Below are 18,190 nucleotides of genomic sequence, written 5' to 3'. Positions count from 1 at the left end.
ATATTATGTTGGATGGATGCTATTCTGACAGCTAGCATAGATATAACAGAAAGGCATCATGTTCATGGGTGTGGATAAGTGACATTAACGTGTTTCTTGACATAGCAGCAAAGTAAAGTTCTACATCTGCAGGGATAGTAAGCAAAACATTTTTGGTAAGATGGGTAAGCTACCCAGATGTTAAAGGTATTAAAGTTACCATGATATTACATATGTCTAATGTTAATGCCACTGTTTGGTATCTGATGGTAGTGCGTAATGCTGACGGTGCTGAAAAATTCATGCTCAGAAAATTTGATATGAAGCTAGCTACGATCTTTCTAGTTTCTACCTGGCTTTCATTTGAGCGTGTTTATTGTAGGTGCTGCTTCGGGCACAGCTGAACTACTTCCCCCTCCAAGTAGTGCTGCCAACTGGACGATAGGACTTCCTACTGACAATGGTCATGACAGCGACCAAGTCTTTGAATTTAATGGCACGCAGGCTGTGAAGATTCCAGATGGTGTTGTCACCGTCAATCTAAAAGAACCCTTCATGATTTCAGTATGGATGAGGCATGGGCCTGGAACCAAAGAGAAGGAGACAATTCTGTGCAATTCAGACAAGACAGGTTTGTCGGTACATCAGTTACAAGCAGTCTAGTTGGGGGTTTGTTTTTATATACTGTGGCAGCATAGATAAGAACTTTGTCTTTTCAGTAGGTTTCTCTAGGTTTTTCTTGGAAATGAAAGGAAGTGGATGCTAAAAGTTGTTTTTTATTGTATTTACATATAGAAGCATGCCCTAAGATTATATAGCTTCAGTTCAAATTGGGCAGACTTGTTTTTCTAATTTTATTAAATTTACTAAGTTTTCAATTTATTTTATGCATTGCTTTTCATTATGGTAGGCGAAGTATTCTGGCAAAGAAATCTCATTTTTGCATCTCTACAAACAGTCTTACTCTTTGTACTGCCAAAAATCCTTAAGATACAAGTATCAGGGTTAGCAATAGCATTTGCTACTATATTGTGTTTTATTTCTAGGAGGAGATAATTCCTCTCTCTAGTGATGAAACTTTTTTCATGCTGTGCATAGTTTCAGTCTCTCTGAATCCTGCAGACACTATCATTCTGAAGATGATATTAATAAGAAGAAAATCTGATAACCCTGATTCCGTAATTGCCTTCTAATGGGGGTAAAAGAGCTCTTTCCTTTGTAATCTGGAGCAGTGGATTTGTTCAGTGTATTAGAAAGATATTTTAGTTAAAATGCTGCTAGATTTTTCAAAAGAAACCAGGCTGAATGCAGACCAAATGCAGCGGCCTTCGCATTTAACTTATTTAAATTCTGTTTAAAGATAAGAAAGATTTAACAGTATCTGTAATATCCTAAAACTGTTCCTTTGAACAGGAGAAAAGTCACTGTCATTCAGAACTGGGTAGAAATAATTCTTTTCTTTTCCCTATCTTCACCCATTCTCAGTAATCAAACCCCGAAACTGGATTAATGAAAGGGAGTGAACTGGAGGAAAAAGGCAAATTTAAATACAGTTTTTCCTGTTGCAATGTACATGGGAAGTAGACCTTCAAAACAAGTTTTCTTATTCCTTGATGTGACCTAACCATATAATAATTGCAACAGGTAGTTTCTGGTATTAGAAATATAATTTGCCTTGATTTCAATGGTACATTGTGCAATACTGAAAGTCTGGAACTAGGTTTGTTGGAGAGAGAGAATTCTGAATAAATTGCACTGGAACAATACAGTTAAATTTAATGATGTCAGACTGAAAGATTGGTATGGTTTTGGTACTTTTTCATTCCATTTCTTGACTAATCCATGCCATGGTAGCTAAAATGTTTCCTTTCCTTATTCTTACTTGTTTTAATTAGCTTCTCACCGTTCTATTTAAGTTTTACATTCTTTAGAGCTAGGCTTATATGCTTTACACTTAAGAGAAAGTCTGTTGAGCTGCCATCATGTATATGTGTTCCAAACCAGTAATTAGATACAGTAGAAGATGCTCATTTGTAACAAAAAGATTTTTTCTGTTTGGAAATAGAGCTCTTTTTTTTCTGCTTTATTTTTTTCAGAGGGTTTATCCCTGTCAGTTTTCAATCCTAGGCGTTGGTTCAGATTGTATTTGGAGATAGATGTCGGTTTTTGCTGTGTGTTGTTCTTGGTCTGTTCAAGAATATTTCTCTGAACTACTGCTATAGATGTTTCTCATTCCTCTTAACATGTCTGATTTACTATACGTTTGTTTTTCCTATCAACTACTGGGCATTTATGTATGGAATTTCAGAATGGGTGAATTTTTTGGAGTTCTGGATGCTTACAGAAAAGAGTAATACTAGTTGTACCTCTTGTGCAGATATGAATCGACACCACTATGCACTGTACGTACACAACTGCCGACTTGTTTTCCTCTTCCGCCAAGATCCTTCAGAGGGAAAAACGTACAAGCCTGCTGAATTTCATTGGAAACTGAACCAAGTAAGTTTGGAAGGGACAGTTGGTAAGGTGTTAAAATGCAGTGAAAAACACTGGAGCCTAAACTCCTTGATAAAATAATTACTAATAAACATTTTTTGCAATTCCGGACTCCTGATACCAAGCTTTATAGAACCCAGTTTATGATTGTGAAGAATGAAACAGGAGGGACTAAACATTCTGTGTGCTTTTCCAGCCCACTGGATCTGGTCAGTTACCTGACCAGAGTTACATTCTAACATGGCTCACTATATCATATCGTAGTATTTTCTATAGACAGCAACAAATACTGCTTTAGTAGTAAAATGTCCATATATATCTTTGGATAAAGATTATTGCTTTCAAAAAAGTATCTGACTTTCAGTATAAATAATTATGTTGTGGAAAGCTTTATTATATTCACAATGGTCTCATTTTTTTCTAAACAATCCCTCTCAGCAAAAACAGATCATTTGTCAACTAATGTTGTATTATAACGGTATTTATAAATGTGCTAACATGTGGATATGTATTTTTTTAATTTAAATATGTAGTTAATATTTAGATCCTATAAAAATTGAAGCAATGGAAATACATGCAGCTTCCTATACTGGCTATAGAAGAAAAGAAACTATTTATAAACCTGCGGTTGCTTTGCTTTTCTATGTTGTTCTGTATGTGTGAAACATAAAGTATGTCTATACAAGCTTATAGTTTGTCAATATGTCTCTCTCTCTATATATATGCAAAGCATGCATCAGATCCAGTTATTCAAATACATTTTTTTTTAAAGATTAAAGCAATTTTTAAAACTTTTTTGTTCAGGTGTGTGACAAAGAATGGCATCATTATGTCCTCAACGTTGAATTTCCTGCAGTAACTCTTTATGTAGACGGTGTTTCATATGATCCTTTCCCAGTGACTGAAGATTATCCACTTCATCCTTCCAAAATAGAAACTCAGCTAGTAGTTGGAGCATGTTGGCAAGGTGACTATTTACAGTTGTTAAGACATTTATTTAACTTTTATTTTTTTAAACAAAATCCTTGATGTTAGCCTAGTAGTAAATAGCTGATCTTTTTAATGCATTAAATATGACTTGTTATGTCTTACGCAGATTATTTTTGGTCCTGATACCACATATTTCATCTCTTAGCAATTTTTTCTGTGATTTTCTTTTGCTTACTGGCTGCAGGTGTGTATGAAATACAAAGCTACTCACCAAGCAGTGAATCCATCAAAGTGATTCCTGTGGTAACTGAGAATGTAGATAGCTTATTTTTAATAACAGTTGTAAGAGTACATCTTATACTTCAGATTACTGTGTAGAACACTAATTTCAAGTAAGTTCAAAGTCCTATTTTAGGAAAAGAAACTGTTCTCATAAATTGAAATATGGCCAGCAGACAATTCAGCTAAGCAACACAGTGATGGTGTCTCACAGTGATGGTGTCTCAAGTATTTTACCATTTCTGCTTACAGAAATAAACATAGAAAGTATCTGCATCTGCTTCATTATATGCAGACAATATTCTGCAAGCTGTACAATGCTGTTTCATATTCTCTAATACTCATGAAAGTATTCTTCAAAGCTTGTGGGGGAAAAAAAAGCATCTGAACATGGAACATTGGTGGCTAATCAGAGTACATTGGTACCAGAGGTTTCTGTAACAAAGCTCTTGCTTTACAGTCCTGAACTGAAATGTTTTGCTCGCTGATTTAATTACCTCCTAGGTGACAGAAAGCTGATCTTTTGGGTCAGAGAACAGTGCTAAATCATTCATGCTTTATTGTAGTTCAGAATGTGGACTGTAGTTGCAGTCTGCAATAATGCATAGAATTAGCTTGTGAATGAACGACACATGCAAAGTTTGGGGACATTTATGTCAAATCAACAGGTTTTTTGTCATGATGTCTCTTTTTTGAGTTTTAAGGATTCAAAGTATAAATAAGGTTAAATTGTCAAAATATCCTCTCCATCAAACTTATTATTTTGTCCACTGTCTTTCAGCATTTCTTACTTTAGTGTTAAAATTCATTCTGTTATCCATTTGAATCAATTAATTATTTTCTCCATTATTCATCTCATTTTCTGTTAGTGACTTTCCAGCCATCTATTTTAGTTCAAAGGGAAGCTATGCTGGCTGGTTTTCAAGAAACAACAGCTAGGAAACCTGTTCCAGCTGAGCATATAGATGGTGTAATGGCTTCTGTACATGCTCTGTATCCGAACAAAAGCATTTAGTCTACAAATGTTTGTGCTTTCACATTAGCAACATTATATGATTCTTTAATTTCTTGTGACGTTATTTTACTTTTTAATAACAGCATACTGAAATAGGAGCATTAAAAGTCTGGAATACAAGAACTTGAGGGACTACCTTTTTAAAAATTCTACCCAAGTCTGATTTTTAGGCAATTAGAGCACAGAGGGAAAAACAGTTATGCCAAAGGAGGGAGACATTCTGTGATTTTTTTTTTTAATGTTTCTTAAAGAAGATTAAAAGCTGTTTCTCTTTTTTTTTTTTTTTTTTTTTTTTTTTTCTTATTTAACACACTTCCATTTGACAAATTGATTACTTGATACATATGTTACTATTAGTATGATAAGAAACTTGTGTCGCTACTAGCTTCTTTTGGTCAACATTCAATACCATTAGGTTATCTACTGGTACAGGCTAGATGTCACCTTAATTTCTCCTTTAGGGAGAGGGGAAAAAATAAGCCAGCTGATAGACCTGCCTCTCATTACTAATAGTGGTTTGTGTGAGACTGGGTATTTGTAGTTAGTGTTCTCCAGTGTGACCATTTTTACTGTCTTGTGTATGGGGCTCTTCAGATGCGTCTTGTCACGAATGTTTGTTCTTGTAATAGCTTAGTAATGCTTTTTCCCTGATTAGCAGTTTTCAGAGAACTCATAATCCTTTAGAAGCTGGGTGGAATATAAGCATGCTTTTGGGGGGAAGTAGTGGTATCTATTTTCTGTGACCTAAGAGAGAATTTGACAAATGGTAACAACCTGGTACCTTCCCTATTGCCCTATTCTTTGTCTTGCTTTTCTACAGAATATACAGAAAATGAAAATGACAATGAAACTGTGCCCGAGACCTCTGCAGGTTGCTGGAGTTTTTTCCCTACTGTTTTCATTTTTAAGCCAAGACATTGCTTCATCTCACACGCAGCATGAAATGCAGGCATTGCATTCCGGCCATTGACCTTCACATAATCCTCTCCTAGGCTTGTTTCTTCATTGTGCCTTTATTTCCAGAGCTCCACCAATTTTTATTATTTTTTTCTTTTTTCTTTTTCTTTTTTTTTTTGCACCCAATTGCACATCCATGTACAAATTTGCAACCATTGTGATTGCAGTGAAGTGGTGTAAAATAAGTTGCTGGTGCAAAATAATAGCTATGATCTCTTTCATGCAGTTTGGTTGAAGCATAAAAATACCTCATCCTATGTGTGTATATATGCATATCTACATACACGTATGAAGGTGTGTGTATGCATAGCACAGAATCATCCAGTAGGTTGGAAAGGACCTCTGGATGGATGGTCCTGCTCCCCACTCCAAGGAGAAGTGATTTCATGTTTAGAACAGGTTGCTCACATTTAACTCAAAGACCATTCTGTAACTTACAGTGGGCTGGATACTCATTTGATGAAAAAAAAATGTATAAAGTTCAAGTTAGTGAATAGACATAAAGGCTTTGGCTCCCGAGTATTCCTGGTTGGCTACAGGGTTTTATTTTCTCAAACATTTATAGTTGATAGCTCAGTGGATTTTGTGTCTTGAGTTGGGATGAAATAAGCGTGTATTTCTAAAAGTATATTCAAGTTACATACTTGTTCTGTGTAGTTTAAGAATTTCTGAAATAGTCTGCATAAGACTGAGAAGAGGTTTTGAGCTGTGCATCATGTTTTAGTTTGGCGATGATTTAACAGAATCCAGGGGCTAGATTCTGGAATTGTACAAGTCTAAATTGGAAAATTATAACAGGAGGTTAACTATGGAAAACTTGTATCAAGTTACGTCAGGGATCTTTCATCACCTAGAATCTTTAAAACAAGCTTAGATATGTTTATTAGAATCTGTTAGCTTATTCAGTGATGATTGTGAAATACTAATTTCCAGGTGGTGTTTTCTGGCCCCCATTAATAAGCTCACTAGGTGATCATGTGGTGTCATCTTCAAAAAATCCCTGGGTTGCAGTTCATCAGGCTTAACTCAAATGTCTAAAAACCAAATTACTTGAGTTTAAAACTCCTCACTTCTGTCCATGCAGAGAAGTAGGCATTTTTAGAGGGAACCAGTTAACTCTTAGATGTCATTTACAGGAAGAGCTGGATCGCTTTGTGAAGTTTATTTCTCTCATTTGAGTGTAAAGAGAACCTGAAATAATTGGCTTAGATTTAGGTAGCTAACATCTAGATGATAGATGCTGTTATCTTTTATCCAGATAGACTGCTGGTTTTGTAGAGGAGCTATTAACTCATGGTGAGGATTCAGGATTCTGTTCATCTCACTGGTTTTGTCTTTCATATCTGAAGAACACCACCTCGCTGTATGGGCATAAGATACTTTTTTTTTATGGAAATAGTAGCCTTAGTTTCACAGTTCAGGATGGCCACACCTTCCTGTTTTGGAGGCCATATGCATGGTGAACTGCTTAATTCTTTCTTTATGCTTGAACATAATCACAAGGTTAACACCCCAAATGGATGAAAACTAACCTGCATGTCTATGACATATTGTGGAGCCACAAAGCATTTTTGTTGTTTTACAAAAGAAAAAGGTAAAATAAATAAAATCAAGATGTGTAAGATTTTTCCTTCCTTCCTTTATGAAGGTGGTGAACTTCGCATGGCTCAGTTCTTCCGAGGCAATCTGGCTGGTTTGATGATTCGTTCTGGTAAACTGGAAAACAAGAAAGTGATAGATTGCCTATATACCTGCAAAGAAGGACTGGATTTGCAAATAGCTGATGGTATTGGCAAAGGCGTGAAGGTAAAGTTCCCTATGAATAAAAGCAAGCATGTATATTACTATACTGAGAAATAGATGCAAGTTTTGCTTATAGTTATTAAAGGTGTCCCAAATAAAACAAACTAATCTACTGTGACGTTTTGTATTAAAATTGCATTAAAACTATGCCCATATCTATACTAGAAAGTGGAGTGGAGTTTAAGAATGAAAGTTACTGTGTTATCTCCTTTGGAGGAAAAATTCCTCCATATTTGAAAGCCTCTCTGTTTTACCAGCTATACCAGATTGTCTTGAGAAAAGAGATTCTTAACAAGCAGCTTAGTAGAATTAACCTAACTTTTATGTCTTATTTTTTAATAGCATGGTTGCAAGAACAAAGATAAATTTCTCTTTTATATTAGCTGTTTCTCTTTCATGTTACTTCACATCACAGCTGTGATAAGTGTCTAGATTTCTTCTTGAAGAACCAAATACTAGGCATATTTGACTGGAATAAGGGACTGAATAGGGAAATTAAACTGTGAAGCACAAGGCCAGTAAATAATGGCCTCATTGCTTTGAATACAGATGTTATTATCCTAGCATTTACCTCGCTAAGCAGTGCTGAACTTCTGCTTTTGGTTACCTTACTGTGTTACTATTTATATATATATATTTTTAATTATTTTTCCCTGTTATTTCAGATCCACATGAACCCAAGTCAGTCAACACTGACCTTAGAAGGGGATGATATTGACAGGGTTGATAAGGCCATGCAGCACGTTTCCTATTTGAATTCTCGCCAATTCCCAACACCTGGAATCCGGAGGCTTAAAATCACCAGTGCTGTCAAGTATGTCCTAGTGCTGAAATAATGTGTCTGTGTATTATGGTAGTGAAGCCTGGAAAAATGTTCATGTATTTCAGTTGTGATACACAAAAAAGTCTTGCTGTATGTAAGTGTCACACATCAGAATATGGCATCTGTTCTGAATATTGCTGTTTTCTTCCTGAGCCTGTAGTAAGGAATGTGTAAGATAGGAAATCTATTGTTGCAAGGGTACACAGTGAGGAATCGCCAGTATCCGAGGCTTTAGTAAAGTTGTTATCTCTGGCTGTTAGTCATTGCAGAGAAAATGGGGCAAAATGTTAAATGTAAGTAAAAATTAATTGTAATGTTGTTCCCTTGCTGGGAAATTCTTCCAACACAGTTGATGAATTTATCTAAGACTCTTGGGTCTGAAAGAGCTTTTTTAATTTATAAGGCAATTACTCTGCATAATTGTGGCTCCCTCTCAAATAGCCACCGAGACTGTGCAAAACCGCTTCTCTGTGTCATAGATGTTTCAATGAAGAGGCCTGCGTCTCCATTCCTTCTGTGGAGGGATATGTGATGGTCTTGCAACCAGAGGAACCAAAAATCAGCCTTAGTGGCATCAACCATTTTGCCCGGTCAGCTTCAGAGTTTGAAAGTTCTGAGGGTATTTCCCTCTTTCCTGAGCTTCGCATAATAAGCACCATTACACGGGAGGTGGAGCCCGAGGGAGATGGAGATGAAGATCCTACAGGTAACATAAATTCTGCTTAGGACTGTTTCTTGCCCTTACTCCATTCAGTGATCACATTGGAGGATCTTTCTTTTGCAAAGAGACAAGGATTTCTCTCATGATACAGAATCTAGTAGGAGAAAAGAAGATGTATATCACTTGTATATGTACTTTGCTCTGGGCTAACAGAAATTTGCCTGGAAATGGTAGTAAGCCTAGGCCATTATCTTTGTGTAAACAATCCCAAAAGCTTGTTTGTTTTATCACTATATCTTAAATCCTTGGTCTCTTTAAGACCTGGGTCTGAAGTAATATCTGGTTTGAAAGAAGAGTTCTGTTTGCATGGGTTATTTTATGGTTCTTGGGCTCTTGTCTACTTCACCTTTGTTCTCTTTGGGCTTTTGTAAGAGACACTTGTATCTCTTTGGACTTTTCTTTACTTCTTAGTACAAGAGTCTTTGGTATCTGAAGAGATCATGCATAACCTGGATACATGTGAGGTGACAGTGATGGGAGAGGAACTAAATCAGGAACAAGAAAGCCTGGAGATTGACATGACACGATTGCAGCAGAAGGGCATTGAGATGAGTAGTTCCAACCTTGGCATGATCATCACAGGTAGGGCTTGGTACTTCTGCTCATGCAACTGGGTCTGAAGGGTCTGAAATCAGTGATAAGGGGAGCTGTGTGCTTGATAGATGGTTTGTAACACCTTACTCCAAATATTTTGATTTTTGACTAGAATTTCAGGCTCTGAGGTGTTCCCACTATATTCTGTGGAAGTCTGTGGTTCTAGAATATGTCATTCTAGAACCTCCTTTCTATTCTCTTGTGTCCTAAATTACAAGTCACTTTTCAACCGTGGAAATGAAGTACACCCTAGAAGAGGCTTGCGTCTTGCACAGATAACCTGGTGCCTTGGAGCATGCGTCATTCCTTTCTGTGTCATATTCAAAACATATTACATATGCAGAAGGAAAGATGCTTTTTAAAGATAATGTGGGTCTAGGATTTTATCACAAAGTAAACACACAAAATTTCAGTAAAGCCACATGTGCATGTCTGTCATAATGGTATTACTTTTTATTCTGCTGACTGAAAATCTATCAGCCGAGAAAACTTGCTTAAAATAAAAGGAGTGAAGTTTGTGGAGTATATGATGTTGCCCTAGTCTTTTGCAAAGTAATTGTTTTACTTGTTTGTTTCCACAGGGGTGGATACTATGGCTAGTTATGAGGAAGTTTTGCATTTGATACGCTACAGAAACTGGCACACAGTTTCTCTCTTTGACAGAAAGTTCAAATTAGTTTGTTCTGAGCTTAATGGGCGCTATGTCAGCAACGAATTTAAAGTGGAGGTATGTAAGCTATTCTGATCACTCTGGGAGGTTATCAAGTCTGGATATGTAGCTTGGTTATAGCTGGTGCTCCAGCTGATGGATTACTGACCAATAATTTAGTTTTTTTTTTCCTGTAAATATTATTGAACTTGCACATCTTAGGTGGTATTTTATTATGTATGTTCTTAATCCTACATTTAAATTAGACTGCTTAAATAGAGTTGAAACTTGTAGCAGAAATGATATGGTTAATGGAATTGTGAAGGTAAAAACATTGAATTAGAAAGACAGCATATATATTTAGCAAAAGAAAAAAAAAAAAAGTGATTCAAGTACTAAATAATTGTGCTGTACTGACCAGAGACTTGAGTAGCTTTCACATATAACTTACAGGATTCTGCAAATGAACTTTCTGGGCCCTTTACTGTTTTGCTTGTGTGATCCCTTAAACACTGACTGATACTAAGCACTGATGTAAAAGCCTAGATGGGCTAAAATTGCATTTCTTCTGCAGTAGAATACAGGTTAATTATTACTCAGTATGCTTATATCAAATATATGGAAGTACAGCAGAAGGTAACATAGTAGACACTAAAATTTCACCTGCTGGAACATGAAGTTATTTTAAGTGAGTGGAACTGTCATGTACGTCTGCATCTTTTATATATAACGTTGAATTTCTACATTTTAAAGCTGATCAAAAGGGTTGACAGTAAAGGTAACAGTTGTATTTACCACTAGCTGGGTGGATATTAGGGGCTGGGAAGGGAGGCTGCAGAGCCTCTTGTGTTACAGAATAGGTATTTTTTTAAAAATAAGTAATGTGATTTTGTTTCCTGAGGAAATTCTGTGAGCTTGAGTTGGGATCTTACCTAACTATTAAAAGCAAATGCTTTCCTTTTTTTCTGTTCTGGAACTTGCTCTCTTCCTGTTGTGCAGCTGCTCAGGTAACCTATATCACAATGTTCTGCCACAGGAGAGGTATATTTAGCTCTGTTTGTTTGGCAAGGAAGCATGAAGTACTCTTTGTGAGGGTGAGCTTGCAGTTGCACTTAAATGCCAGCTATGCTAAGCTTGGGTTAAACTGTAAAGAACAATTTTTTCTTAACCTTTGGTCTGTAATATGGATATTGTTTTTGCTGTTAGCTGAAGATAAACAGCAGAGTAAGAAAAGAAGGGAATAAAGAAGTGTAATTAATATGTCATACCTTTTTATATGCTGTTTTGTCAGGATTAAAATGCCTAGCTACCAAATGTGATAATGAACTGGCTTTACCTGTTCTATGCTGAAATACGGGTGTCTGTACAAAAACTCGCCAGACTAACTAACGCAGATGAGAAAGGTGGAAAAATGAAAGGTTATGTGACAAGAAACTATAACATAGGAGGAATTGCTGGTTGGGATAATTGTCCCCAGAGGCAAACCATTGCTGTGTTGAATGAGAATGGGATGCTTACAAAGGGAAATTGTGTTGTTTTTTTTTTTTTTTTCCCTTTTTTTCTTTCTGTCTCTTGAGAGGTAAACTCTTGTATTTCTGGGGGTTTAACAATTTCCTTTTGTACCTAGGTGAACGTTATCCACACAGCTAACCCCATTGAACATGCTAATCACATAGCTGCGCAACCACAATTTGTTCATCCAGTGCATCATACGTTTGTTGATCTCTCTGGTCACAACCTAGCTAACCCTCATCCATTTTCAGGTAAGAATTCTCAGTCACTGAAGTTCAGCTGATTTTTTTTCTGTTGTTAAACTGTCACAGAGGCCTCTTGCTGCACCAAGATTTTTTTTCCCGGTTAACCCAATGTCTTGGACTAATAAATTTAAGCAGCATCTTGATTCCATTCTGGTGTTGCCCGAACAAGGAGGAGCAGATTGCTACAGATCTATGAAATATATTTTTCCTGCCAGCAGGGAAACTCTCTGCTGGTGTGCGTGCGTTGGAAAACGGGAGGTGTACTGTTCTTGGCAGGGAGTATAAGACCTAGATAAAGGGCTGTGAGGAACTGGGACGATATTTCTTGTGAATGGCACAGGGAAAGAATTGCAGTGTTATTCCCTTGATGAGTCGTGGTATCTGCCCCTTTTATTTTAATTACCTAAATTTGACATGGGGGTAGGATGTGAGAGGAAGGAAAGCAAGTGTATTAGAGAGGAGTCTGTGTGGTAGAATCTGTTTTCCATGTGTCATCAATCCTTCAGATTGATGTAATTATACTTAGTTCCGAAGTTTTAGTTCTGGATCTCCCACTGACTTTTTTAGTGGCCTTATACAAACTGCCTCTGTGTAGCTACCTACAGTATTTGTAATGCCATTTCCCTCTTGCAGGTGATGGGAATAGAGGATTAGTTATTAGCTTCACATAAAATTTGTTTATCATCTAAGAAACTCCTCTTATTTTCATGTTGCAGTTGTTCCAAGCACAGCCACTGTTGTGATTGTAGTTTGTGTGAGTTTCCTGGTTTTTATGATTATTTTGGGAGTGTTCCGAATCCGAGCTGCACATCAGAGAACGATGCGTGACCAGGACACTGGAAAGGAAAATGAGATGGACTGGGATGACTCTGCTTTGACCATCACTGTGAACCCTATGGAGGTAAATCAGTCTGGTGTCTCAGCACTTCACAAAAAATTCCCTCTTCCAGCTGTAACCGGTATCACTGTACGCAGACAGAGTAGTAGAGCAAAAACAACCATAGAACCCAGAGAGAAGAGACACTGAGTTTTTAACAGATGCCCAAAAGTGACAAATCCCAAGAGCAGTTACGTTTGGGATCTTGCATGGGCTGTAGCTTTGTGATATGTAATTGGGCAAGAATCACTTGAATAAGGTTTTACAGATCAGTGTCTAGTGTTTATCATGCTGCACGCTACCTTAATGGCAATCAGCATTTTTCCCTAAGTTGCAAAAATTTACTGTTGAAACATCGTGTGTATTTAGGATGTTTTCTGTCTACTGTGTTTAACATCTGAAATTTTGGAAAATCAGAAACAAGAAAGATGTGCAACCTTAATGTTATTTGTGTAATCATACTGAAAGGTCTTTCTCCAGTAGAATTTGAAGTACTGGATCATACTTAGGAATTAGTTTGTTTAGAGTGACAGGATTGATAGAAATGTTACAAAACAAGAACTATTTTAATGAGAGCTTAAGCTTTGTTTTCTGGTTCCCTGATTGCTGCTGAACTTCTAAAACCAGTAATGCATTCATAGCTCTTTCTCAGTAAGAGTACTTTGTGCCCAATCCAAAAGAATAAAGGGAATTCTGGCTAGTATGATTTCAACAGACGATTTCTATCTTAACAGACTTATGAGGATCAACACAGCAGTGAAGAAGAAGAGGAAGAGGAGGAGGAAGAAAGTGAAGATGGAGAAGAAGATGACATCACTAGTGCAGAGTCTGAAAGTAGTGAGGAAGAGGAAGGAGAGCAGGAGGAGGACCAACAGAATGTTAATAGACAGCAACAGCTGGAATGGGATGACTCTACCCTCAGTTATTGATTCTAGCTCTTCCCTTTGTCTTTGTTTCTGCTCTAGAAGACTCCACTGTAATACACTCCATTGTTCCCAAGGATTCATGGTGTTTAAAAAAAAATCATTCTGGCCAGTAGATTCAACCAACACACATCCCAGTGTTTGTGTTATGTCGGCTAGTTCCTGATGCTGTTTCTAGAATTGTAGTTAGCACCTCTTTTCCCTCAGCCATGCCTCAGTGACTGGATTTTTTTACACTATGTGAGGAACCACCTTGCACTTTTTCTTCATGTCATCTCAGCTAAGTGACTCTGCAGATCTGTAGCCATTGCACATGAATTTCTGAACTTTTTTTGCTCTGTGAAACAAATAAGGCTTTGTTCCTTTTTGTCTTTCTGAAAGATACAAAGATTGCTTGTTGACAAAGGGTAAAGCTGATCATTTCAGCTTGTTGATTTCTTTTATTTTTTTTTCCCAAATTAGTGCATGTGTAAAGTGGCAGAATGAGGTTAATATGTAGAAGATTAACAGACTTTTTAATATTTTGTAAATATATTGGAATTATGTAATTATGTCATTTGTGGTAGTGAAAACAGGGATTGGGGTATAAAACATGCTAAAGTAAAAAATCATGGAGCATGAAGTAATACAAGTCTCATACTACTGCAGCAGGAGCACGGGCACAGTTTTCTAGTGTAGGTGTTTCAGTAAAAGTGTCATCGGCCTTGACTGCCGTGTTCACTCATGCCCCACTCTGGTTTTTCTTTTTTCTTTTTCTTTTTTTTCCTCCAATCCTTTGTTTTTGCAGAGGGAACAGAGAAGCTTGTGAGAAACTGTAAAGGCTCTTAGGAACCTGTGCAGAGGTTCAACTGCCCAACTGCCCTGCCTTATACAGTTTGTTGGGTTTATTTTATTTTATTTTTCCGGTAAAGTTTTAGCATAAGGGCTGTTTAAGTTATTGGGAGAAAAACACTACTTGGATGGTGGACAAATGAGTGTGCTGGTGCTGTGGTGTGCTGCCACAGCACCTACTAATTACAGTGAGGCTGCCTGTAGTACAATGATGGTCTGTTCATCTTGCTGGCAGGACAGATTGTTCGTTTAGTTGATTGTTACATTGGTAACTGAAGCTGGAAAGCCTGAGACCTGTGTACCTGCACACCTTGGCTACCAGTCTACATAGATAGGTTTTTAGTTTATTTGAATGTTCAGTTTTTTTGCATTTGGGAATGGGAGGGTTTGGGGCATAGCTGATACCATTACTATTAACCACACTCCTGCTCATTCCCTGTAGCTCCTTGTACAGTAACTTGGACTGTTGGTGTATTAAGCCTTTGTTTACACTTAGTAATTGTGTTTTCCTGCTGGTGAAACTATAGCATAAATTATCCAACCAGAAAACCTTGGGAATCACATTAATATTATTCCAAGTCATGGCTGATTTTGGTTGTTTCTGATCAAAGTTTTAACTTGGAATTGCAAAAGACTTTTTTAAAGAACTGACTGAAAGGTACGAAAAGTAAGTTATGACCCCATGGTGGAGAGTGCTAGTTTTTTCGTAAGGCAGGTCTTACTCATTTAACTTTATTTGTCCTATGCAGAGCCTTGAATAATGAATATCTGCTTACTTGATTTTTTATGTTTGGAGGTGGATTAAAGAGTAACTTGTTTTGCTTGTAACAGGAAACTAGGACTCCATTCACTCCTCAGCACGGTAAGCAAAAGTTTCAGTTTTTGATCTTGTATGTAATCTGCCTGTGTTCTAGATGCACAGACCACGCATGTCATAGCAGGCTAGTTAGTGGCTGACAGTACACAGCAGGGAAATGTTGCACTGGATAAGCCTGAGAGAGGAGCAACAAGCAAGCCAAAAGGTGGGAAAGGAATGGGAGAAAAAGGGTCATAATTTAAAAAAAAGATAAAGATTGATCCAAATGTGTTCTATAGTTTTGATTTTCAGAGCAGACCTATTCTCACCTAGTGCACATCTTGCCTCCTGATGTATGTAATGGGATCTAATGGTGGGTTTTATCTGGTGGTAACACTTGACTCTGTGGAGTGCCTTTTACAATAATAGATGGACCTGGAAGCAGGGGAGAGAACCCACACAACTAGCTTACCGTTTTATTGTTTTTTTTTTAAATGTAAAATTTTAGATTTCTAAAATGGGGAAATGGTTTTGACTACTTATGTGGTAATATAACTGCTAGTTTTAAGTAAACTGGGAAACTTTTAACTTATGTCTGACAGTTGTCCTGTGTTAATGTGTAGAAGACTTATCCTTCCATATACTGTCACTGTAGCTGCTGTATTTTAGACTAAAACTGATCATGACTTAATGGTAATACTGAAAGGTTGTAAACGTCCTGATGCAGTTTGTAGCCACTGTGGGTATAACTTTCAGATGTGTATATTGGTAACAGGTCAGTTTGGAAAGTCTATAAGCTACAATAAATTTCTGGTTCTAAAGGTTGTTTGCATTTATTTCTTACTGAATGGAATGAAGTTGTGTCAAGTTATATTACCTGTGTTAGTTTGCCTAGTAGTAGAGGCCAGTTTTATTCTCATTGATCTTTCAAACACAGAAGGACTGTGGCATCATGGGTGTACAATTTAATCTTTTATTTTTTGATGTACAAAACATGTACCTAAAACAACTGAAAAGTTAAACACGTAAACATTCTCTTGTTACAGAGCCATGGTTTGCCTTAAAAAAATACTTTTCTTCAAAGGCAACAGAATAAACACAATCTGTTTGTACAGTTAAAAAAAAAAATCACCAAAAAATCTCTAAATAAATAGAAGTAGAAAGGGGTATCACTTTGAGTATATTTATAAAATCAGAAGTTATTTATTTACAGGAAACGTAACATCTTTCATAGTAATTTAAGTTTTAATCTTCGGTACAATTCAACTTGCTGGGAAGTATCAGGTGAACTGCTGTTTTGTCAATCGGAGACAAAAGCCTCTTTGCTGACCCAATACAGCCAGCAGAATTTCATTAAAGATGCTATTCCAGTGGAGTACAAGGGAGGAAGTCCACTCACTGACTCATGGACATTCTTACTTGTAGGTAAGTCAAGTTTCTAGAATACAAAACCTACCTAAAACTGTGCTGAATTGAGAAACACTTTTGGAATTGCTCAGTTCTAGCAGTTCATGCTGATACAACTTTGTTTTATTGCACTTGTACAATTGAAGGACAGATGACATGAGCCACTGCTGCTTTGTGCTTCTATAAAAACGGGTATGAACTGCTGCGAGCCTGCGAACGAAGTACCTGAGTGACCAAGGAACCTTCTAGGTAAGACTGCCTTCCTACAATATGACAGATGGGATCCTGGATTTTCAGGTGATGACAGTGTAAGAGAATTGCATTTACATGTACAGATTTATAGCATGTTCCCACCCATTGTGACTGCAGTGCATCTCAACTTGGATGTGGCCTAATGAAAAAAGTGCCTGTGAAAGCACAGGCTCGCTGTCAGGTGTGGTAGCACAGCTGACACATGGTAATCTGCTGCCTTGTGGAAATGTTTGCATTTGTCCAAGTCCTTACGGTACTGGAATTTTTTAATTGGGTGGGTCCCTACTGCTACTTTAATTGTGACACCTAGAACTCTTCTAGCCTGTGAAGCAAGAGGCTATACAATCTGGCACTGAAAACAAAAAGTATCCTTATAATACTTAAAATATTAGCTAAAAATATGCCAGATGGATTACTCTCATAATTTGTTAAACAGTACAACTTTGTAATACTATATTTACAATTGCAAATATAGATCCACTGCTTTAAGATCTAGTTTGAAACCTGAGACCACTAAGTGCTGTTCAGTTCAAGAAAACAGCGAGGAATATACTACACTTGGGAACCACATCAGTGAAAGCAATTTATACTGTATGGCAGTATTCCTTTCACAGAGAACAAGTCAAAGACGGTTCGAAGTTTCTTTTAGCCTAATCTCCAGAAGCAGCAGCAGTTCTAGAGTGTTGTCTCCAGTCTAGATAGGGTCAGTTTGTACGCATTTATCCAATGTTGATTTCCTAGTGTTATAAGTGAAATGCATAGCTATGGGCTGACACGAAGCCTGGCTTTAGGTTCTAGCTAACTAGGGTGTGTAACAGAGAAAGGACAGCACAACAGTTGCTTTTTGTAGCTGCAAACAGGCTTTCAATATTACTTAATATGCTGAAAAACTGTTAGGGCTGTGTAATAAATAATTTGGGTCAATTACAAGGGCACATACCATTCTATCTTGAAATGTTCTGCCAAATCTCAGTCACATAGAGTATCACTTGAAAGGTGTAATAAAAGGGGATCAGTGAGGATCGTGTCAAGTTAAAAGCAGTTGTCTGCTGTGTAACTGCTGCTTCTGGAAACAGGTGCTGTATGAGAAGCAACCTGGTT

General features: G+C 37.1%; 1 protein-coding gene across 4 annotated transcripts in view; it reads left to right on the top strand.

Moving 5' to 3' along the window:
* The window catches only part of CLSTN1 (calsyntenin 1), a 38,264-nt gene extending 22,013 nt beyond the window's left edge, over positions 1-16,251 (top strand). For 2 of the 4 annotated variants that reach the window (XM_035344361.1, XM_035344360.1), the window contains 11 exons: positions 362-610; positions 2,357-2,478; positions 3,280-3,442; positions 7,305-7,462; positions 8,125-8,273; positions 8,762-8,988; positions 9,415-9,585; positions 10,179-10,324; positions 11,874-12,009; positions 12,720-12,904; positions 13,615-13,809. In XM_035344361.1, the coding sequence (XP_035200252.1) occupies positions 362-610; positions 2,357-2,478; positions 3,280-3,442; positions 7,305-7,462; positions 8,125-8,273; positions 8,762-8,988; positions 9,415-9,585; positions 10,179-10,324; positions 11,874-12,009; positions 12,720-12,904; positions 13,615-13,809 (1,901 nt within the window). Of the gene's footprint in view, positions 1-361; positions 611-2,356; positions 2,479-3,279; positions 3,443-5,519; positions 5,571-7,304; positions 7,463-8,124; positions 8,274-8,761; positions 8,989-9,414; positions 9,586-10,178; positions 10,325-11,873; positions 12,010-12,719; positions 12,905-13,614 lie in introns of all 4 variants that reach the window. The other 2 variants (XM_035344358.1, XM_035344359.1) reach the window with 2 other exon arrangements.
* The last annotated feature ends 1,939 nt before the right edge of the window (positions 16,252-18,190 follow it).

This window comes from Oxyura jamaicensis, chromosome 21 (genome assembly GCF_011077185.1).
Source record: "Oxyura jamaicensis isolate SHBP4307 breed ruddy duck chromosome 21, BPBGC_Ojam_1.0, whole genome shotgun sequence".
NCBI lineage: Eukaryota > Metazoa > Chordata > Aves > Anseriformes > Anatidae > Oxyura > Oxyura jamaicensis.
This window is presented reverse-complemented; position numbering and strand designations above follow the sequence as displayed.